Genomic DNA, 22,174 nt, shown 5'->3' with positions numbered 1-22,174 from the left:
GCCAGGCAGCCAGCCAGTGTGTCTAGTCTGCAGTATGAGGGTGCATTGCCACCCCTAAAAAAAGGATACCAAGCCAATGACCCCGCCATGAGTGTCAGCAGGGCGATTGCGTGTCCTTTAATTACCACAAAAATGTTCCAAAAACATCTGGCCCAGAAGCACACCTGAGGGAAGGCCCAGCAGGGAGTGGACTCTAAAGCGTCTAAACTCTTTTCTTTTTTTGGTTTTCACTTTGTTATTTATTATACGAAAAAATACTCGCGTTTGTTTTCTCAAATAAATTAGTAAATATCATAAGTATATTGCAATTGTAAATGTGGGTTGTATATAATGCCATTTACTTGGATGTTAGTTACACATTTTTCACATACTTTACCATTTTCGATCGTTTCTGCGTTTCTCGTTTTTGCTCTTACAAAAATTCTCTTAATGTTAATTGTGTGTTAATTCGGCTACAGATTTCATAAAACATTTTTTGTGCAACAAAAAACACATTGCAATTCACTTTACAGTTGCCCGTAATTACATTTTTAGGTGTACAAAAAATTAACATATATTTTGTTATGTATGCATTGTAAATATATATAAATATATCAATTTGATCAATTCAATTCGTTGGAAACAAAGCGAAAGATGTACACAACGTAATCTCTACAATTTGTTAATAAATCATCCATGTAACAATTCCACGCACACACACACACACACACAAACACACAACTAAAAGGCCTTTTGGGTTTGAACAATGTTTTTTCGCAAAGAGTAAGAGGGAATATGCTTAAGACTAGGGGGGTGGTGGGGTGGGGGGGTATATATATCTATACATAGAGCTCAGTTATATAATACTAGTAGTTGATGTTTGCTTTTAAAACGGGCAGCAGAGCAAGTTACCATTACAAAGAGACTTATACTTAAACCTAAATATTGGATTTTCAAATTTCTTTTTTGATTATTCTTGCATTTTGTGCGAATTTCAAATTCTTTGAATTTGTTAAAATATTTAACATACAATAATGTTTATCAAATAAAAGGTATTGCATAACAGTTTAGCTGCTTAACAAAATGCAAATTAAACCAATAAACATTGCACTTAAGGCTAACATCAAATCAAATTAAATTAATTCTAAAAATCGTACCATCATGAACATAATTGAGTGCAGCGTTAAAATACATAATTTCAAATCATTTGAGTGGACGTAACGTGGTAGCGCAATCATCAATAAATACGTAAAAAAGATATATAGATAAATATCTCGTTGATGTGTGTAAAAAGTAAACTAAATAAAATTCACAATGTGATCTTGGAAATGGAGCGGGGAAGGGAGTGCAGCAAACAAATAAATAGTTAAATACATTGATTAGTTAGACTAAATGGAAAGCGATTAAAGAAATAAATTACAATAATTAACATAGGAGGAAACGTGTTTCGCAAAATACTTTTGTCGCAGAACTCTCTGGGAATCTGGACTGTGGCATCTCTGCATCGTGGGATTGTGCATCGCCTGGAACGAACTGTTGGGGCGGTTGGCTGGGGGGGAATGTTAGTATTGGGCATCGAAAGAATACGAGAAATATTATTTAAAGCGTCGTTGCGGCATTGTTGGACTCTCGGGCGGTGTATCCCCGCTGACGCTGCCACCTCCAATGACAATCTGTTGCAGCGAATGCTTCTTGGTGACACTCTTGAACGGTGCGCCCAGCTTGCGGGGACCGCGTGGCGAGGCAGATGTCATGCTGCTTGCTGCCGCCGCCTCCATGGCCGCCGTTGAACCCGCCGAGGCAGATGGCGCAATGCCCAGCATGGGCCCCGAATCAATGGATGCCTGTACCCAACCTGCAAGCAGATGAGTTAGGCATCAAATTATCGTTAGAATTATCTTTTCTTTGCTCACCCTTCACTGAAGCGCGATTATGATCGAGCAGCGCAGAGGCCAGTGGCGCCGCCGAGCTGCTGGCATTCGATTCCCTTAACATTCCCAGCGTGGACAGCGGCATTGGGTTGTAGATGCGACTGGCAAAGTCCTCAAAGGTAGTGCTCTCCTTGTACCTCGACGAGACGCTGTCCAGCGAACGATTGCGCTCCTCGTAGCTGCAAAAAGAAACCAAAAATCATTAGAATACTTCCATTAAAGGTTTAGCCGCATACTCACAATTGCTGATAGAGCGGCAGGGCTGCGCGCTTCGTTCGACTGGCATTGATGGCTGTCGCACGGATGAGCGTGGCCAGGCAGGCGCCACTGACAACACTCTCGTTGGCCAGCGGGCCGAACCAAGGCACCTCCGGCTTCCGATTGACAGTCACCCGGAACAGACCATTCCTCAGCGGATAAACGACAATGAGAACGTCACAGAACTCTGTTGGCAGGATGTCACGCCGGTAGTCCCTGTGATGCTCGCTCCACACAATGTGCACCTCATCGTTGCCCAGATGACGCGTCTTCAGCAGCATTGCCTCCGATGAATCCGAGGGCATCCTAGTGGCCACATGGTAGACAACCTCCAGGAAGGGTGTGGCATAGTAGGGCGCCGTGGCACCGCAGCCCTGCCGCGGCAAACCGCCCAAGAAGCCGTTGTGCGTCTCCAGATCGATCTCCCAGCCCAGCGCGGACACGAACATCTCGTAGGTGCTGCTGCCGCTGGTGTTTCTCAGGATGCTGCCCTTATCCTCCTGTCCGGCGGCCACATAGATGACTGCCATCTTGTGCGTTTCGCGACACTTTTGCAGATCCACATTCCGCAGCTCTCGCATCAGCTTCTCCGTCCGCTGCAACAGGTGAGTTCGCGAACGCCGCTCCCAGCCAGCAAGTCCCAGGTGCGAGAAGAGCAACCGACAATACTGGAAGGGCATCTCCGTACGTGTGGGCAGCGAGTCAAACGATGCGGAGGCCGAGTGCAGTGATCGCTGATCCACAGACGATGATCCTGCGTGTTGCTGCAGCGAGGAGCTGGATCCAGCATGCCTCAAAGCAGGCGAATGCGCTCGGGCCGTGTGCATCACAAACTCCTGCTCGAGTAGGCGCTGATTCAGGATCACAGAGATGGCCTGTGCCTCCTGGTTGTTGCCCAGCGCACTGCTGGTTGGGGCATTCAGCTGAGCGACATTCGGGGCCACACACTCGGGACTGGTGTGCCCGATGTAGGCCAACATGTCGTCCAGCTGGTCGAGGTCCGGCGCCATGTCCTTGGCCAGCGGCAAGACTCCTGACGGCCGATGGCGCAGCGTGTGACGCGGTGGCTGCATTTCCACACCCATCATGGAGGACACCATGGAGTCCAGGGGCTGCTGCTGGTGCTGGTGCTGGTGATGATGAAGCTTTGGCGTTGGTCGCTGCTGCGTGGACTCCTCAGTCTTGCGCGGCTCCGAGTACAGTATGGAGGCATCCCAACAGGCCTTCCCATTGAGATCTCGCATGAGCACGCGCACCTGCTTCTCGGCGGTAACCAGCCCAGCGGTGATGCCGCCTCCGGGCAGCTTTAGCGTGGGGAGTTCAATGAAACTGGCCACCAGACCCGAGTTGAGCATGAAAAGCTGCACATTCTGGGCGCTCACCACCGACGGCAGATCCACAGAGTCGCGCCGAGAGTCCACTTGGTTGCCTAGAGCCGCACCGCCAATGTCATCGTGTTCCTCCACCATGGAGCTAAGCCGCGAGGCGCCAATGCCCATGGGAAAGTGACCAATGTGGGTGACCAGATGCATGGACACGGCCTTGGCGCACAGCCGGATGGCCGTAATGCACGCCTGAATGGTCTCCGATGTTTGATAGGTGGCCTCTGGCAGTCGTCCATCGCCCTGCAGATCGTCGTGGGCAATGTGCATATCGAAGTCATCGTCTGCGGTCAGTTTCACACGCTCGTGACGCGGTGCACCGGATGCCACCTGCAGCAGCACGCGCAGCACTTGCAGCACCAGTGTGTCGCCATTGTCGTTGAGCGGCGCCAGCATCAGGGCCGCGGGTATTGCCATGCAGAACTCCCCCAGGCAGAGCATCAGCGATGTGAGCACCACCTTGTCCGAGTCCTTGGGCTTCGAAACGTTTTGGATCTCCAGCGCCTTGCACAGCGCCGTGATGATGAGTTGGGGAACACGCTCTATCGCCGCCAGTTGACGTCCCCGCTCCGCACAGAGTTTCAGCGAGTCGACGGCCACCATGGCAATGGTGTGATGCTTGAACTGGAGCGCCTGGAGCAGCACCTGGAGCACTTCCTTGATGCGCGGATTGAAATGTTTCGACTCTTTGGGATGTATGTCCTTGGTATGCGGCACTGCCTGCTGGAAGGGCGCTGCACGGCCAGCGGCAGAGTTCGTTGAGGGCTGGGAGAGGCGCTGAAGCAGCCACTGACCCAGCTGGGACAGTGCTATGCAGCGTGCTTTGGACGAGGGCTCGCGACGCGCACAGCGCAGCACGATGTTGAGGATGTGATCCTGCAGATCGGGGCACTCCATCAGCTCGAATTTCTGTGGCGAGGGCTGCAGCACAGGACGCGGCAGCAGCGAGGATGGGTAGCAGAGCAGGGAACCCAGCAAAGCTGCCACCTCGGCCCTCGGCGTGCTACGTGAGACCTCCAGGGAGGTGAGGAGTATGGCGCTGGCATGCACCAGATCGAGCAGCAGCAACGTGTGTCCCGGCAGCAGCAAACTGAGCAGCCGCGGTCCCTCCAAGTACTTGAGAATGGCATAGATGAGGTCGCGATCCTCTCCAGTCAGCAGCTGGTGCAGCGCATGATAAAACAGTGGAAACTGCTGCCGACCCACGGCTCCATGAAGGGCTAACGAGCAGAGCAGCTGCAGCGCCCACAGCTTGCCCTTCTTGAAGGATCGATCAAGGGTGAGGGAGCCATAGCACCAGGGTGCGACAATCCCGATTGGCGGCACAAGTGTGGGTGGCGGCGGTGTGCTCTGATTGTCCGTGGATATCCCTTGATTCTGCTTGATCTTTATCAGATTCTGCGTCATCTCCAGCAAATGCATAAACACTTGGGCATGCAGATCCGCCTTCGGTATGCGATTCACATCGCCCAGGGCGCCCAGCATGCGCTTCCACATGATGGAAGTGGAGTCCGGATGCCAGCCCTCGGCTGAGCCTCCCAGGATAATGCAGCGACGACCGGAGACACTGCCCGAGCCACTGCCGCTGCCATAGCTGCCGGAATTGGCATCATCCAGACTCGCATCGATGTGCAGTTGTGCGTCCTTGATGGATCCACCTTCGATGCCGCTGCTGGCCGTTGGCGATGGACTCCTCGACCCAGCGCCACTCTCATTGTCCCCATCCTGGTAGCTATCCGTCTCGTCCGCTTCGCCACCCTTTCGCGAGGGTATCGCTGCCAGCGAGTCGAGCGACATGGCACGCCGTAGATCCTGTGCATTCAATGCTGATCCGCCACCGCACTGCTGCATTCGATGCTCACCCAGCAGCTGCTGCTGCGACTGTTGCAGAGGCTTCGGCTTGGGCGTGACTGCTCGGCGACGGCGAATGCGTGAGTTTCTGGCCGCCGACGCTAAGCTGCCCTCGCTATAGCTTCTGCTCAGCATGGGTGTGAGGGGCACAGGTCGCGAGCCGTGCCCGGTGCCGCCCTGCGATTGCGAGTGCTGATGGCCATGTGGCCGTGGATGGTGCCCCGCGGGCAGCAGTGCCACCTGCGTGGCCTCATCCGACCGACTGCTGTTCGACTCGGCCAGCGATTCGCGTTGACGATTATGCCCGCTGCTGCTGCCAATCGCAGAGCCAGAGGCGGGTCCTCCGTTGGCCGTGCTGCCGCTGCCACCCGATCCCTGCCACACGGTCCCAATGCGGCGACGCTTCTCCGCGCGACTCTCTGCCACACGATCCAGTGGCAAGTCGAGCAGACTGATGCCGTAGGTGTAGCGCGAGAAGACACGCGTCAGCGTTTGTATCGTTTTGTTCCACTCCACAATGAGCTCCTCGCGATGCGTCAGCGATTGCAGGACATTGAGGAACTTCTCCCAGAGCAGCACATTCACGGGCACTTTGGTGTGGGCTCGTATCCACGTGACAATCAGCGTCTGGAAGATGGCTGAGCCCAGGATGCCGCCCAGAGTGGCCGTCTTGGGGCCACCGCCTGCGCCTGCACCTGCGCCGCCGATCGATCCATGATGATGTTGATTCTGATGCAGCACCACGGAGGTGACTTGCAGAAGGACCAACAGAAGTTGCTCCCACGTACGCGAATCCATGTCCGTGTTCATAACCATCGTGCGATAGACATTTAGAACCTTCTTGCAGATCTCCGTCTGCTCCTCCAGCGGCGTGGAGCGATAATTGCGCGATCGTGCGGGAAAACAAATGTTCAGATTGGCGGTGTTAACGAGGAACACATTGGCAGCATTCGTGACAAACACCTGCAAGAGAAATAATCAATGAAGCAAGAACTCAAAGATCTCTCAAAGGTATGTCCTTTACCTGCAGCACATTCTGCCTGCCAGCTCGCACGACCAACTGCTCCTTGGAGCCCGCGATGGCGCCCACATACGAGGGCGTGCGCAAACGCTGGCTGCGTGGTGTGCCACCTGCTGTCGAGGCAGGCGGCGGGTCATCGTTGGGCTCCAGCAGAAACGGCGGCGGCGTCTCGCCCGTCATCCAGTCCCTATAGACCGCAATGGCCGTGCGTATAGCCTCAATCTGCGGCTTGGAAGTGAAGTTCAGGAGGAATGCCTGGCGGTAGACCTCGTGGACAAAGTTGATGTTCTCGCGACTCACGTAGAAGACATCCCGGACGATCAGTCCCTGCTGATAGCCCTGCAACCGAACATGATCCACATCCTCGATGTGTAGCGTGCAGTCCAGACGGTGGCTGAGCAGACGCTCGTGGGTGAAACGCGACACCCAATTGATGAGAACCACCACACAGGAGGCCATGACCTCGTCCTTCTTGTTGATGGAACGCATCACGGGCATATCCAGGCGGGGATTGTAGATGGAGCAGGTGACATCAAAGTTTGGCGAGAAGACGGGCAAAAAGACGTCTTTGAAACGCTGCAGCAGGAAGGCAAACGCTCGATGATCCTTCTGTGCGCGATTGTCGCGCCAGCGCAGACACGCGGCCGTGTGGACCATGCTATTGAGCAGCACCTCGAGTCCATCGCGGGGATCTGGCGGCGCGGACTTCTCGCTGGAGGATGGCGGCAGCAGTGCCATTAGCTCTGAACTCTGCACGGGATGGGAGAAGGCATTGTCATGGAAGACGGAGGCCATGCCACCGTCTGCCTTCATATTCGGATGTGTGAGAAAGTCCGAGGCGCTGAACTCCGTGTCGGGGCCCAGCACGCCCTTTTGGGGGACAATAAGGCCGGGTATCAGATCCGCATACATGGCATGCACATAACCGGGAGCATTCTCGCCTAGGGTCTGGTACCAGAGCAGGAAATATCTGCCAAGAAGAGGAGAAAAGCCAGAGATTAGAGCTGAACATTTTGTGTTGACTCAGGACTCACCTGACGCCTTCTCGTCTCAGCTTTGGGGAGTTGCCCAGATGCAGCAGCTTGGCCATGATGCGACTGAGTGAGTGGCACTGCCAGCGACGTGCCAACAGCTCTGGCAGCAGGCACAGAATCTTCTCCAGCAGCCATAGTGAACCGTCGAGCTCCTCGCGATGCGCCTTGTGGACTGAGTGATAAAGTTTCGATTAGAAATCAATGAAAAATCAAAGCTGTAAACCCATTTGTTGCTTCTAACTAAACATTCCAATGTGTGGACAAGCACAGGAGACATACAGATAGAAGATAAAAGATGCATGTGGTGCAGATAAATAGATAAATACAGAGAGTGAAAGAGAGGGAGAGAGAGAGAGAGGAGTGGGCATATGGACACATGAGGATAATGAAAACTGAATTCAAAGCACGAAAGTTCTTTGGGGGAGGAGGATGCAAATTCAATTTTGTGTCAAAAAACCACATAAACTTACCAATATGAAACGGAAGTTCTGCCAGTTAGGGGATTGACAAAAAACACACAGAGAGAGAGTGAGAAAAATATATATATAGAGGAAGAAAGAAAGATATTTTGTTGGGGGGGTGTAAAAGAATAGAAGAATGGAAGTCAATTTAGAATATTTTTGCATACACAAATCTCATTTGTTGTCGGCTACTTAATGGGGCCTAAGCATAAAGATTAATGGTAAACCCAAACATAATAAGAAGCACAGTCCCAGTGCAAGTGCCATTTACGGTCGTCCCAGTTTGCTTTTCTGCTTTGCTGTTTAATTGCTCGAAAATAAATCGTCGGTAAAGATACCAGAAAAATTAACCAAATTTAAGTGGGCCAAAAAAAGAGAGGGGAGATACCTTAAACATTCGCTTATGCTGAAGTTTGAATACTCTTTTGATACTACAAATTATATTGAAACGAATATCCTTTCACTTATGGGAAATGCTACAAATGTGCCCAAAGGGGAAAAGGCACAAACTACAGGTTCACCTTCTATATTTTTTTTAAACATAAAACAAATACTCATTCATTAACAACAAAAAAGTTCAATACCCCATGGATAGTATAGGGTAAAAAACACTCCATATTTGGGGCACTATCAAACACAACTCACTCCGTATTTGGAGCACTGCCGACGAACACTCAGAATTAAAGTTGAAATTACCTTTCTGCTTTAGGTTCGCCTCCGCCTGTATGAAGGTGTCGTAGAGTATGAAGTACACATGACTGTAGTTGGTCTCGAACAGCGACTTGGACTCCTCCAGCTCCACATTATCTATAAAAGAAGGAGGGTGAAAAAAGAACGAGGGCAATTGTTAAGAGATTGCTTGGTACAAATTGCATATTGCTTAAATACAATCCATCAAAGGTTTCTATTTATCTATGGGCAAGTTCGCGCCACAAGTAAACGATAAGAGGGGCAAAACAGAAGTTTCTGAAGCACCTGCCGGCGCACTGATAAGCGAGGGAAGGTTGGACTGGGCACTGCAAATCCAATCCAGGCAGTCAATATCGCGAACATTAGCGAATTATCTATGGAAAACCACGCATGACGATGCGCAACAACAACAACTAAAGCTACAACGAAAATAATAAAATAAAAACACGTTATGATGGGTGCTCAGAGGGTATGAATCATGGGAGGGTTGGCAGCAGGCTGGAGTGGGGTGTGGGGTGTGGGGTGCCAGTGGTGCCGGCTGCTGTCATCGGCAAGAGGCACACTGCAAAACAGAAGAAAGCTAAACAAAGAGTAAAAGCCAAATAAGAAACCTCTGTGAAACCGGTTTCATAGAAGGCCAAAACGAAGATGTCTGCCGCGCGCTGGCTGATGATGATGATTACTGTGTGGCAACAACAACAACAATTGCAACAATAGGCAGCAACAATTGGAAACGCTCAGCGCAATGGGAAGAATGTGTAATGCGTGTAATTTGCCAAGGGACAAAGGCAACACAAGCCAAGAGAGCAATAGCTACGGCACCTGTTGGAAATCGTTCGTTCAGTGACACAAAAAGAAAGCCACTCAAAGTCAGAGTTAAGGAGGAGGAGGAGGAGGAGGGAGTAAGCAATGGCTAGAAGCAGGGCACACAGCACAGCACAGCACAGCACATCCATTGGTCATATCTAACGTACACGACTTGGAACTGAAACTCGTCGACAGCGGAGTGATGCCGTTGCCATTGCCGTTGGGCTCTAGCTTTTTGCGCGCTCTGTTCGTTTATCATTTAACGTGAAGTTTTCACACATCCCGATGATTGCCACATAGCGTAGTAGCGGAGCATCGTAGACCCATTTGTGTGTTGCTTTTTGCATACATTAATGTTGCCTGATGGAAAAACAAAGAAGCGTGGAACGGGAGGGAGAGAGAGAGAGAGAACCGTGTGTGTCTGTGTGCTTTGTGTTCTTTTGCGCCCAACAGGAAATGGCCAACGCTACGGCTGTGCCCCCCCCAGCCCAACGTATGGTCTGTGGGCAGAACGTCATTGAGCGGACTCAAAATGGATTGAGCGACGCCCACCTGCTCACAGAGACTCGGACAAACCAATCCATTTCGACCAGTTTCAAACCATTGTCATTGCTATGAATGCAAATAAATTATGAAATAATTAACACTCGAACAACAGCAAAACCAACCAACGTCAACACAGTGTGGGCAGAGAGGCCACCTCTGCCTCCGCCTCCGCCTCTGGGGAGCTCAGACCTTACCCAATATCATGCGCAGATGTCGCAGGCGTGAGGCTGAATCCTTTTTGCAATCCTGTAGCTTGGCCGTCGACTTCTTAACGTCTGCATGCGATTTTTTGGTAAACATATTTGCACCTTGTGTTCTGTATTTCTCAACGCAGAAAATTGCGCACACAACAGGCTCGTGTAGGGGCAGGGGCGCAGGCACAGGTTCGCGGCACAGGCACTGGCACAGTCATGTGGGGGTATACACTTTCTATTTGCTATTTTTCAGAGCTATTTATTTATACGCGCACGCTAACCAAAACACTTTGTCCAGCGGAGCGCCCCCGGAGAAATTATTAGCAACGCCCGCTCGTCCCTCTCGACCACTCGCCCGCTCGCCCGCTGACGTTGCCAGCAGCAGCACCAGCCGCGTAAAGGGGGTGCTTGGGTGGCTTTTCTCTGCTGCTTTGGTAGCTCTTTATTGTGGTTTTCCCGATTCTATCTCATTTTTGATTATTCACTGACACACACGGCGGACGCGAAGTAGCAATTGCAGGCACACGGAGACGATTTTACAGCACATTCCAAGTTTAATGTTTTCTTTTCTTTCGTATTAGGGATTGTTGATATTATATCGATATATCGATACGGGCCGCGGGCTTGTCGAGAAAATATACTGAAATATTCCGCAACCATACCGTATTTCCTCGATTTTGATATTCTGCTTAATATTACCAGCTAGTTAGGATTCTCAGTGATAAAACTATAACTTGACCCGATTGATGGACTAATTCTGCATAAGTTTGGTTAGTTTTCATGACTTTTTTTTATTGGATTGATAGCAAAATAAGGCTACAACGAAAAGGTCAACCTCCAGAAATAGCATAAATCGTTACGTGAGTGGGTAAGAATGTTACGTGTTTGACAATTTGTTGCTGGCTCTGCAACACTGCAAATCACTGCCTGAGATTTCAAACATTTCCTCAATTTGAGGATTTCCTGGATGTTCATTCTTATCGTTTCCATAAAAAATTCAACCCTGAGTTAGTCAAGCGAAAGCATAGTGCATCTTAGTACTAAGCTTAATGCGATGGAACATCGTTATTTTAAATTATTTGGCTCATTAAAGCAATTGCGATGGATAGATACCATGAAATCAGCGATAAGGACGAAGCGTAATTGAACGGCAATTAAATCAGGGCACAGTGCAAGCAACGATTCCTCCCCTATTCAGTACAATGGGTAACCTGAAAGGCCTCACAACAAAAAGGTTATTACCGGACTCCTTGCAACGGCTGCTGCCACGCCGTTTTGACCGCTGGAAGATCCATAGTAAAATAGTGCTGCCATGTCTAGCCATGACCATATTTCTGAACACTCTGTACGGAATTTTCTGGGGTCGCTTCAGCTTCAAGCGTTCCAAGTTTATAATCTCAAAGCCAGTGGCTGTGTACAGCATTTTGGTGGGCTCAAGCTTTGCCGTTTACTACGTGCTGCAGGTGTATGAGGAGTTCAACAGTGGCCGCATCACCAGCAGGGACACCATTAAGATATACTGCTACATGAATGTCTGCATTTGCCTGCTCAACTATGTCACACAGTGGGCCATCACGGGACCTGTTGTACGTTTCCAGAACAGTGTTCCACTCTTCCCTGTTGCCAACGAACTGGACGTGTCCATGATGATGGTGTGGCGGGCACTCTTGCATTGTGGGCTCAAGATGATGGTGTGTCCGTTGATTGTGTACGTCACACTGGTGCTCTATCAGCATCGAGCCCATCCGGACATGGAATGGACCATCATAGCCTCCATCCGAACCATGTTGCCTCTGATAATATCTAATCAGGTGAACAACTGTTTCTTCGGTGGATTGGTGATTGCCAACCTAATAGTTGCCGGCATCAATAGGCGGATACGCTGCATTGTCAGTGAGGCCAACATGCTGCAGACACCACTGCAGATGGCCCTGCAGAAGCCCTACTATCGCATGCAACGCTTCTGCGAACTGGCCGACAGTCTGGATGAGCTGGCCCTTAAGTATGTCGTGACTGCGTCCTGCTCCAAGGGATATCTACGCTTCACCGACTGGTCCATGATCGTATCGATGGTCATGAATCTGATTGGCATCACTGTGGGATTTTACAATCAATACCTGGCCATTGCCGACTACTACATTAATGAGGAGGAGCCCTATGATCTGTATCAAGCCATTGTCCATTTGGTGTTCCTTTCGGTGCCGTTCATGGAACTCATTCTGGTCTCTCGTATCAGCAGTCAAATGCTGCAGGAGGTAAGTGTAAGTGCACCAGGAAGCATATTTAATAGCGATTTAACTATTTATAGACCAAGACAACTGGAGATATCCTGCAGCGCATCGATCTGCAGCATGCAGATGTTCGTTTCAAGCAAGTTGTCGACTCCTTTTGGCTGCAGGTGTCCACATTGGACTATAAACTTATGCCACTGGGACTCCTGGAGCTGAACAGCTCGTTGGTCAACACCGTGTTCTCGGCAGTCACTGGATTTTTGTTAATTCTGATACAGAGTGACCTCACGTTAAGGTTTTCACTCAAGTAAACAGAATAAATACATGAATTTTCAAACAGTATTATTTTCCGCGGTTTAACCTTTGCAGCGGGGTGCCAAGTGGGTTAAGTTCGTTTACTCATCTCTCATTTATTGTATATCGGTATATAATAAAGTTTAATCGAGTTGTTCGTACATTTTGGTATTTATCTTAGACTTATCGATAAATCCACTTGTGACGTGTAAACGCAGGCCGAAAAAGTAATTTTATTTGTTTTCTATTAACGATTTTTAAGTAAGTTTTATCAATAATGGGTTCGTTCCGCCGCGAGAAAGACGAAGAGGAAGACGGTAAGTAGCTACTTAACTCACAGAACTTACTAATCGCACAGAACGAAGAGCCCCAGAACGACCGATAAGAGGGGAAACTCCAGGCTCTGTGAGAAAGGTGCTCCGCTGGCAACCAGCAGACACACACCCGCTTACACACACACACACACCCACTGAAACTAACACAAAAACCAGAACAAATATAACAAAAACATAAAGAGACAACCAACAACAACAAACACTGCTAAAGTTATTAAACAAATTTCGTATGTACTGACGGAAAACATGAAATATTTTTCCTCCCTAAAAAAACAACGCCCAGGCCCGACAAATGCATACCAGAACCTGGAGAAGACGTCGGTGCTGCAGGAGACGCGCACGTTCAACGAGACGCCGGTGAATGCCCGCAAATGCATTCACATTCTCACCAAAATCCTCTACCTGATCAATCAGGGCGAGGTGCTGGTGCCACGCGAGGCCACCGACTGCTTCTTCGCGATGACCAAGCTGTTCCAGTCCAAGGATGTGGTGCTGCGTCGCATGGTCTATTTGGGCATCAAGGAGCTGAGCTCAGTGGCCGAGGATGTGATTATTGTCACCAGTTCGCTGACCAAGGATATGACCGGCAAAGAGGATCTGTATCGTGCTGCTGCCATTCGTGCCCTCTGCAGCATTACCGATCACACCATGCTGCAGGCCGTCGAGCGTTACATGAAGCAGTGCATTGTGGACAAGAACGCCGCCGTCTCCTGTGCCGCTCTAGTCAGTTCGTTGCGACTGGCCACCACTGCCGGCGATGTGGTCAAGCGTTGGGCCAACGAGGCCCAGGAGGCAATGAACAGCGACAATATTATGGTGCAATACCATGCGCTGGGTCTGCTCTATCACATTCGCAAATCGGATCGTCTGGCGGTCTCGAAGCTGGTCAACAAGCTGACGCGCAGCTCCCTGAAGAGTCCCTATGCTGTCTGCATGCTGGTAAGTGACGGAATGGGAGCTTTGACGCTGAATGTTTGATTAATGAATATTTCTGTCATCCCCTTAGATACGTATTGCCTGCAAACTGATTGAGGAAGAGGACATACCCTCGGAGGAGCTGTCCGACTCGCCGCTGTTCACCTTCATTGAGACGTGTCTGCGCCACAAGAGCGAAATGGTCATCTATGAGGCCGCCCATGCGATTGTCAATCTGAAGAACACCAATCATCGCATGCTGTCGCCGGCCTTCTCCATTCTCCAGCTGTTCTGCAGCTCGCCCAAGGCCACATTGCGTTTTGCTGCTGTTCGCACGCTCAACAAGGTGGCCATGACCCATCCGGCAGCTGTGACCACATGCAATCTGGATCTGGAGGGTCTCATCACGGACTCCAATCGTTCGGTGGCCACTTTGGCTATTACCACGCTGCTAAAAACCGGCGCCGAGTCCTCGGTGGAGCGTTTGATGAAGCAGATTTCCACATATGTGGCCGAGATCTCCGATGAGTTCAAGGTGGTGGTGGTTCAAGCCATCTGCGCTCTCTGCACCAAGTACCCAAGGAAGCACACGGTCTTGATGAACTTCCTCAGCGGCATGCTGCGCGGGGAGGGCGGCCTTGAGTACAAGACATCCATTGTGGACACCATCATTACGATCATTGAGGAGAATGCAGATGCCAAGGAGTCTGGTCTGTCGCATCTCTGCGAGTTCATTGAGGACTGTGAGCATGTCTCGCTGGCGGTGCGCATTCTCCATTTGCTGGGCAAGGAGGGACCATTTGCGGCCACACCCTCCAAGTATATTCGCTTCATCTACAATCGTGTTATCCTGGAGAGTCCCATTGTGCGTGCGGCTGCTGTGACCGCTCTGTCGCAGTTTGGCGCCTCCTGCCCGGCTCTGCTGACGAACATTCTGGTTCTGCTCGGTCGCTGCCAGATGGATCCGGACGATGAGGTGCGCGATCGTGCCACCTACTACCTGAGCATCCTCAACTCGGAGCGTGCCGATCTGTACAAAAACTACATCATCGAGCGCGAGAACTGCTCGCTGGCGCTGCTGGAGAAGGCTCTGGTGGATCATTTGAACGGCGATCTGGAGAAGCGCTTTGACATTTCCGTTGTGCCCAAGGCAGCGGCTATTGTCCGTACAGAGATTAGCAATGATGTGATGCTGGTCACCAGCGCACCGCGGCCGCCGAAGATCACACGCGAGGAGGAGAGCGCATCGCGATTGGCCCAGCTGCCGGGCATTCAGGTGCTCGGCCCCGTGCACCGCAGCACGGCACCCATACAGCTGACCGAAAGCGAAACGGAATACACGGTGCAGTGCATCAAGCACATCTTTGGGCAGCATGTGGTCTTCCAGTTCGATTGCCTCAACACATTGTCCGATCAGTTCCTGGAGAATGTGCGCGTAGAGTTGACCCTGCCGGAGGGATTCACCACCAGAGCCGTCATACCTTGCCCCAAGCTACCGTACAATGAACTGCAGACGACATATGTCATTGTGGAATTCCCACCAGATGCAGGCAGTTCCATAGGTGAGTCGCTGCACTCTCAGGATCTAATCAGACTCTGCTCAATCGCTGTGTTCTCTTTTTCAGCCACCTTTGGAGCCACTTTGCGATTTGTGGTCAAGGATTGCGATCCGAATACAGGAGAGCCCGACTCGGAAGAGGGCTATGATGATGAGTACATGCTGGAGGATCTGGAGATCACAGTCGCTGATCAGATACAGAAATCGAAAAAGAACAACTTCCAGGTGTCCTGGGACGCTGCCGATAGTGAAGGTAGGAAAGGAAACTCTGAAGAAGTTCCACAAATGTTTATATATTTTCTCTCTTTTTGCAATCTTTCGCAGAGTGGCTGCAAGCCGAGGATACGTTTGTGCTGTCGGCCGTCACTACGCTACAGGATGCTGTCAATACTATTGTGAAAATCCTTGGCCTTGGCTCTGCAAATCTATCCGAAAAAGTGCCGGAAGGCACTCACCTGCACACGCTGCTCTGTTCGGGTAGGAATCTCGAACTCAAGTCATCAGAACTTAATCTTTAATAGTTATATTATTTATTGTGATTTCGCAGGCATCTTTAGAGGCGGCGTTGAAGTTCTGGTGCGGGCAAAGCTGGCACTCTCCGAGGGCGTAACGCTGAATCTGACGGTGCGCAGCACAGATCAGGATGTAGCAGAGCTAATAACAGCAGCCATCGGATAAGACAGCGAGCCATGCAGGAATCTTGTTCGGTTTCTGCGTGCCGTCAATATAATATAAACGAAAACTATAAAATGAAAACTCTTAAAAATTAATCAAAAAATACATCATTTTATACGTTTAAGTGATTGTCTCTGTAATATTTGTGCCCCTATCTAACCCCCCATTGGCCCTCAACTGCCAGCAAGCACTTCAAAGCGATGGCTTGGCCGACAGCGATACACACACATTCTTTGAATTGAATTTGAATTGTTACAGCGTAGGGGCTTTGTGTAGCATCTTGCTCCAGCATCATTTAAATTTTAAAATATATTGTATGTATGTATATGTTAATGCCTGCCCACACCCCCAATTAGCCTGGCCTGTGCATTTAGCCTAAGTATAAAACTAAAATTGAAAATATATACATGTACTATATGCAATGCAATCAGAGTGAAGTTTGAGTGTTTTATTGTGTGAAGAACGTGCTTGACCATCGCAAGTGGACTCGTGGTGCACAAGTGGATGTTGGAAAATAGAATTCCCGTGCATAAAACTACATACATGTCGTGTGCGTAACGGCATACATTGATGGTAGACTGATGAGAGTTATGTTTTATTTTAGTTATAAATGGAGTTTATTCACTGCAACAGTTTTCCATAAGTGTTTTCCAAAAAAGTGAGTAACATAAAAATCCACCGATCCACCAAAGACCCACAAAAATAAGTTCGATATCTGAAAAACTCATTCTTACTTTATTTTGTGTGTTTATATTGTAGTTTTTATTTAATTATAAATAACTTAAAGTTGCAATATCCTAGAGTACTTCTTTTGTTTTTCCTATTTTTACAAATTTGTTTTTGCCTTTTTTGAATCGTCGTCGTCGTCGTCTGTTCTGTTCATTTTCTGCTGCGTTTTCAACATTCGTCTTAAATTACAAAATTTTGTTTATATCTCGTTCGCAATGAATTTATAATTTCTTGTGCTTTTTCGTTTGTTTTTTGTTCGCAATCGTTTAACGCGATTCTCTTTTTTGCTATATTTAAGTGTGTAAAATGTAACTCCAATCAATCAATCAATTATTTAAAATGTAAGATTCACACGCAGGTATAAAAAAAAATGAAATTTATATTAACAAATAACACACACACTCTCGCACACTCATGCAACACGCAGCACGCACATTTTGCAGCACAATTTCACATTGATAATTTCATTTCGTTACAATTTGTTTATACTATTTTTTGTTCTCTTTTGTTTATTTAAATATGTCGTTAGATATATGCATGTAATTATATAATTATGTCAGTGTGTGTGTTTTTGTGTATATTTGTCTATGTGTGTGTGTGTGTGTGTTGCAATTTTTCCCCCATTTAACCCACGGACAAGAGACGCTCTGACGGCTGTGAGTTTGTTTCTTGTTCCTTAATTTAGCGCTTAGCTTATCCAATTTTGTTGTATAATACAAACTAGATTGTTGTTTCTTAGCTAGGGGGCTTACTTGGGTTCCCTGCTGGGCACACACAACACACTGCTTCTGGCTGCCGACTGCTGGCTGCGTCTGGTCTGGGTTTGATTGCTCTTTTTTGCTTCTTGCCTGAATATTACATATTACATTTATATTACAATTAAACATATTTCGTTTACAGATTTCGTTAAGGTTTTGCTTGCGCATAAAGAGGATTTTGGATTGGATTTTGAGCCGAGTGGGTGAGTAGGGTGGTGCGAGCCCGGAGCTGAAAGTCACAACACTGCTCCGGCACTTTTTAGTTCTCGGGCCTCCTGCCATCGTCTGTCCCGTGGGTAATCTTGGGGGGCGGTTGTGTTGGTACATGACTTGACTATTGAGCAGCTTATAATTGTACATTTAAGATATTAGAGTATGCTTGGATATTTTATACAGTGAGTGAGTGCTAGCTGGTGTTGTTGTTGTTGTTGGTGGTGGTGGTTGATTGATAGGTTCCTTGTGCTGCCTGCCTTCCTCCATTCCTACGCTATTCAACATTTGAACTTGACCATGGGAATATGCTTGGAAGACACACACTTGTCGCAGCACCACTCTGCAAACACCTCCTTGTTGAGCATTTGGAAGGCCGCCTCTGTCAGGCCCACGCAGGTTCTGCAAATTTCCGATCAAACGGAAAGAGAGAGAGAAAGAACACAAAAGATTTATGTTTAGATACGGGGAAACCCTTTAATAATTTGCTTATTGCTAGTTGCGCACTTTGCTGGTGGATGGTAATTTACCTGTGAAAGAAGAAGTTGCATCCGGATTCACAGAACACGGCCTCATCGTTGTCGTTCACCTCCTTGTGGCACATGCCACACGGGTATATGGGCGGCGCATTGGGATTCTGGGGATTAAAGACCATCGGCTGGCCAGGCGGATACATTTTGCCACCGCTCATTGTCATCGGCTTGGGTCCCACGCCCATCGGTCCACCCATTGGACCGCCACCTCCCATGGGTCCCATGTTGCCCATTGGTCCGCCAGGACCCATAGGTCCTCCGCCGCCAAACATATTGGGGCCGGGTCCACCCATGGGACTGTGATGATGGTGGGGATGTCCATGTGCATGGTGGGGCGACATGTGCGGGTGCGGGGGTCCATTCATGCCACCTGGTCCTGGGCCTGGTCCTGGCACACCGCCCATATGTCCGTGTCCCATATGCGGACCCGCATTCCCATGCGGTCCACCCATCATATGGGGATTGGGGCCGCCGCCACCCATGTGTGGTGGCATGCCACCGGGACCGCCATGCATGCCGCCGCTCGGCCCGCCGGGACCCATCATATGAGGTGGCGGTGGGCCACCCGGATGATGGTGCGGATGATTCATGAGCTGCGGGTGCGGTGGACCAAGATGCGATGGTTGCTGAGGCGGCAACATCTGATTCATGCCCATGCCAGGGCCGTGTCCATGGCCATGACCGTGACCGTGCCCGTGGCCGTGACCATGTCCATGGCCGTGTCCGGGTCCATGTCCCGGAGGACCGCCCATGTGCTGCTGCTGCTGCTGTTGTTGTTGTTGCTGCTGTTGTTGTTGTTGTTGTTGCTGTTGTTGTTGCTGTTGCTGTTGTTGTTGTTGTTGCTGCTGTTGCATAGGAACATTCGGGTTCATTTGCTGGCCCATCATGGGTCCATTGTTATTGTTATTGTTATTTTGTGGACCATTGGGACCGGCGGGCGATTGAAGCGGACTGGGGCCAGAGTTGGGCATGCCCGGACTTGGGCCGGCACTGTTCAGCGAGTGATGCGGTGACATGGCGGGCGGCGCTGGCGAGGATGTAGGCACTGACGTGGACATCGAGCTGGCTGTCGTCGCTGTCGATGTTTGCGTGGGCGTTGACCCCGTTGCCGATGCCGAGGAGGCGGCCGACATTGTGGGGCCATTCGATTGCAGTGACGTGGGCACTCCGAGACGGCCACCGGCCGGCGATAGATGAGGATTTTGATTGTTGTTGCTTGAATTGTTGTTGTTGCCGAGCATGTTGTTGCCCGGACCACCAACTCCTCCTCCTCCGACGCCACCGCTGTTGTTGTTGTTTGCAGGAGACATGCCACCAGGTCCGACGAGGCCACCGGGCCCAGGACCAGGCCCTGGACCGGGTCCACCTGGCATATGACTGCCATGATTCGTCGGTCCATTGCCCAGCGGACTGTGCAACGGGGGCGGACCCATCTGTCCATTGTTCATGGGTGGCTGCGGAGGTTGTTGCTGTTGTTGTTGCTGCTGCTGTTGTTGCTGCTGTTGTTGTTGTTGTTGCTGCTGTTGTTGCTGCTGCTGTGGCCCTGGACATCCGGATGGCGGCCCAAGTGGGCTACCAATCGGATTGCCCATCGGCGAGCCCATGGGCAGCGAATTCATAGGCGAGTTCTGGCCAGGACCACCAGCTCCTCCCATGGGAGAGCCCTGCAAGGCCCGCTGGTTGGGTCCATTCGGACCTCCGCCCATTGGCGAGAGTCCTCCCATGCCCATGTGATGTGGTGATATACTTGGTCCTCCCATATTGCCCATTGGACTCATTCCGCCCATACCGGCCATGGCTCCCATCGGACTGCCCATGGGCACGGGGCCACCGGGACCGGGTCTGCCGTGGTTCATATGCGGCGGCAGTCCCACTCCAGGTCCGGGTCCCATCGCATGCGGATGCATTGGACTCATGCCGCGCATCGGCGGCGGGCCGCCCATGTGGTGGGGTGGCCCATGGGGGTGTCCCATCGGTCCGCCCGGGTGGTGCGGATGCATATGGGGGTGCATATGAGGCGGACCACCGCCCATGCCCATGCGATCCTCCCAGTGCGGATGCGGATGGCCGCCGCCAAAGTGTCCCGGTCCGCCAGGGCCTCCGCCCATTTGGTTCATGGCCGCCATCGCTGCGGCGGCCGAGCTTGACATGGCAGACACCTGGGGACTGTCGTCAAAGGGATTCGAGGCAATAATGGTGTCTCCGAAGCCGCCCATCGGCGGTGGCGGCAACAGATCCTGGGGCGTTGGTGGTGCTGATTGTTGCTGCATTGAATTGGCAGCGGCGGCCGCAGCTGCTGCCGCCGCCGCCGCTGCCGCAGCTGCCGAGTTGGCGGCATTCGAAGTTTTCCGCCGCTTCTTCGGATTGCTCGGCGCCGAGATGATATCCGACGGAGGCGGCGGTTTGAAGTCAGGCGGACAGAGACCGCCTGCTGGACCCGGCAAACGATATGGCGCCATACCGAGATTATGGGTCATATTAGAGGTATTTTTCTTCCGAATGGTGGCAGCTTTTTCTTTAACTACGGGGGAAAGAAATTCTATCTAAGCGGCGTCGTCAATCCCTCGCTGGAGATCTCGACGCGGTGTGAAGAAAAGAAGAAATGCGGCTTCGGGGTGGACTGCCGATGCGGCGTTTGATGCTGATCTTGATGTTGCCGTAGCTGTTGCCTGTTCGGTGATGATATGGATGGATGGCGGAACACAATCGCTTCACGGTGATCGGTTATCTTCTGCTCTCACTCGACTGTTATCCACTTGGTGCGGCCTGATACCGCCAAAAGGATATCGACCTAAGCAAAGAGGGCAGAGCGTAAGTAATTTTGTCAGCTAATTGCTCAATTATTTTTCACATATTTACCGAATCATCTTAGCACAAGGACAACTAAATTTTCAAAAAACTATTCCCAAGAACGAACACGGGCACGGAACAACGGAACAACGGCAACCTTTGCAATTTGGAGCTGGCAACTCTACGCGCGCATGTCGTCAGCGTTGGCAGCGTCGTGTTGTCTCGAAAGCGCCAAGCCAAGCAGCAGCAGCAGCACCTGCAGCGGCACGGCTGCAGCACACACAAAAACAAATATGCACTGGATCTTTTTCGTCGTTTATTGCAATTACGTGCTGGCGTTATATTTATTTTACTTCCGATTTAATTGGTGTGGAAGCTGTAAGTGGACGCACGCTACGCTGCAATGCGCGTTGTCTTTTTGTTTTATTTTCTCACACACAGCGCCACTAGCTCTGCTTCTTCTTCTTTCCAGCGATTTTATGTTCTCTTTGCACCACCGCCGCGGCAGCAATTTGCTGCGTTTGGCCTTTAATTGCAGCACTATGGGGTATAGTGCCCAATATTTAGCACACGATAATGGTTAGCGACAATTATTATTAAATAATACACACTTTTTGTACTTTGCACGCGATCGGGTTTCGTGGTTTTCTTTTTTGTTGATGGCCGCTGCTGCGCTACTGCAGCATCAACTTTTAATGAGTAGCGGATTTGAGTTATGCCGCGGCCCAAGGTAGCACACACTATCGGGGTTCAGTGGGGTCGCACTGTGTCGGATTTTATCATTAAAGCATCCAACTTTGTTTATTTTGTTTAATTTTTGCGTTAGAAGAGCGAAAAAATATAAATAATTTTCATCGCCTGCCAGCCAGTGTGACCGTATCTCGATAAAACTCAAAATGCCGGAATTCCACAAGACGAAAAGAGGGACCAGAGCAGGCAAATGCATGTTTGCCAGTCGATAAAAAACAATTAATTACAGAAAACTGAAACTA

General features: G+C 50.1%; 4 protein-coding genes across 6 annotated transcripts; 2 read left to right on the top strand and 2 right to left on the bottom strand.

Moving 5' to 3' along the window:
* Positions 1-298: 298 nt before the first annotated feature.
* Positions 299-10,737, bottom strand: LOC117583699 (probable Rho GTPase-activating protein CG5521). Of its 2 annotated transcripts, XM_034272180.1 has the most exons (8): positions 10,155-10,737; positions 8,614-8,724; positions 7,927-7,944; positions 7,457-7,628; positions 6,426-7,392; positions 2,151-6,364; positions 1,893-2,089; positions 299-1,834 (listed from the first exon to the last, which is right to left on the bottom strand). In XM_034272180.1, exons 1-8 carry the CDS (start codon positions 10,258-10,260, stop codon positions 1,575-1,577), a joined length of 6,045 nt encoding a protein of 2,014 aa, XP_034128071.1. In that variant the 5' UTR covers positions 10,261-10,737; the 3' UTR covers positions 299-1,574. The 2 variants fall into 2 exon arrangements, with proteins under 2 accessions (XP_034128071.1, XP_034128072.1); XM_034272181.1 differs by lacking the exon at positions 7,927-7,944.
* A 619-nt stretch (positions 10,738-11,356) lies between these two features.
* LOC117583157 (putative gustatory receptor 97a) lies at positions 11,357-12,701 on the top strand. The gene is made up of 2 exons (XM_034271351.1): positions 11,357-12,409; positions 12,463-12,701. The coding sequence occupies exons 1-2, from the start codon at positions 11,357-11,359 to the stop codon at positions 12,694-12,696; spliced, it is 1,287 nt and encodes a 428-aa protein (XP_034127242.1). The 3' UTR covers positions 12,697-12,701.
* A 137-nt stretch (positions 12,702-12,838) lies between these two features.
* Positions 12,839-16,253, top strand: LOC117583701 (coatomer subunit gamma). The gene is made up of 6 exons (XM_034272183.1): positions 12,839-12,996; positions 13,298-13,953; positions 14,021-15,491; positions 15,555-15,740; positions 15,812-15,964; positions 16,035-16,253. Exons 1-6 carry the CDS (start codon positions 12,957-12,959, stop codon positions 16,163-16,165), a joined length of 2,637 nt encoding a protein of 878 aa, XP_034128074.1. The 5' UTR covers positions 12,839-12,956; the 3' UTR covers positions 16,166-16,253.
* A 732-nt stretch (positions 16,254-16,985) lies between these two features.
* LOC117583702 (protein pygopus) lies at positions 16,986-22,077 on the bottom strand. 2 transcript variants are annotated; one of them, XM_034272185.1, is made up of 4 exons: positions 21,252-22,077; positions 20,717-21,183; positions 18,390-20,677; positions 16,986-18,261 (listed from the first exon to the last, which is right to left on the bottom strand). In XM_034272185.1, exons 2-4 carry the CDS (start codon positions 20,867-20,869, stop codon positions 18,141-18,143), a joined length of 2,562 nt encoding a protein of 853 aa, XP_034128076.1. In that variant the 5' UTR covers positions 20,870-21,183; positions 21,252-22,077; the 3' UTR covers positions 16,986-18,140. The 2 variants fall into 2 exon arrangements, with proteins under 2 accessions (XP_034128076.1, XP_034128075.1); XM_034272184.1 differs by having other exon boundaries at positions 18,390-21,183.
* Positions 22,078-22,174: the final 97 nt, after the last annotated feature.

The sequence above is a fragment of the Drosophila guanche genome, unplaced genomic scaffold (genome assembly GCF_900245975.1).
Source record: "Drosophila guanche unplaced genomic scaffold, DGUA_6, whole genome shotgun sequence".
In the NCBI taxonomy this organism is placed as follows: Eukaryota; Metazoa; Arthropoda; class Insecta; order Diptera; family Drosophilidae; genus Drosophila; species Drosophila guanche.
This window is presented reverse-complemented; position numbering and strand designations above follow the sequence as displayed.

Bases quoted from the DNA above. Each gene is read 5' to 3' on its own strand.
- LOC117583699 (XM_034272180.1), bottom strand. From the start codon at position 10,260: ATGTTTACCAAAAAATCGCATGCAGACGTTAAGAAGTCGACGGCCAAG. The intron at 2,090-2,150 runs GTGAGTATGCGG...TTCTTTTTGCAG, and splicing joins CTGCCGCTCTATCAGCAATT to CTACGAGGAGCGCAATCGTT. The intron at 1,835-1,892 runs GTGAGCAAAGAA...ATCTGCTTGCAG, and splicing joins TAATCGCGCTTCAGTGAAGG to GTTGGGTACAGGCATCCATT.
- LOC117583157 (XM_034271351.1), top strand. From the start codon at position 11,357: ATGGGTAACCTGAAAGGCCTCACAACAAAAAGGTTATTACCGGACTCC. The intron at 12,410-12,462 runs GTAAGTGTAAGT...AACTATTTATAG, and splicing joins GCAGTCAAATGCTGCAGGAG to ACCAAGACAACTGGAGATAT.
- LOC117583701 (XM_034272183.1), top strand. From the start codon at position 12,957: ATGGGTTCGTTCCGCCGCGAGAAAGACGAAGAGGAAGACG. The intron at 13,954-14,020 runs GTAAGTGACGGA...TCATCCCCTTAG, and splicing joins CCTATGCTGTCTGCATGCTG to ATACGTATTGCCTGCAAACT. The intron at 15,492-15,554 runs GTGAGTCGCTGC...TCTCTTTTTCAG, and splicing joins AGATGCAGGCAGTTCCATAG to CCACCTTTGGAGCCACTTTG.
- LOC117583702 (XM_034272184.1), bottom strand. From the start codon at position 20,869: ATGACCCATAATCTCGGTATGGCGCCATATCGTTTGCCGGGTCCAGCA. The intron at 18,262-18,389 runs GTAAATTACCAT...GGAAATTTGCAG, and splicing joins TGCAACTTCTTCTTTCACAG to AACCTGCGTGGGCCTGACAG.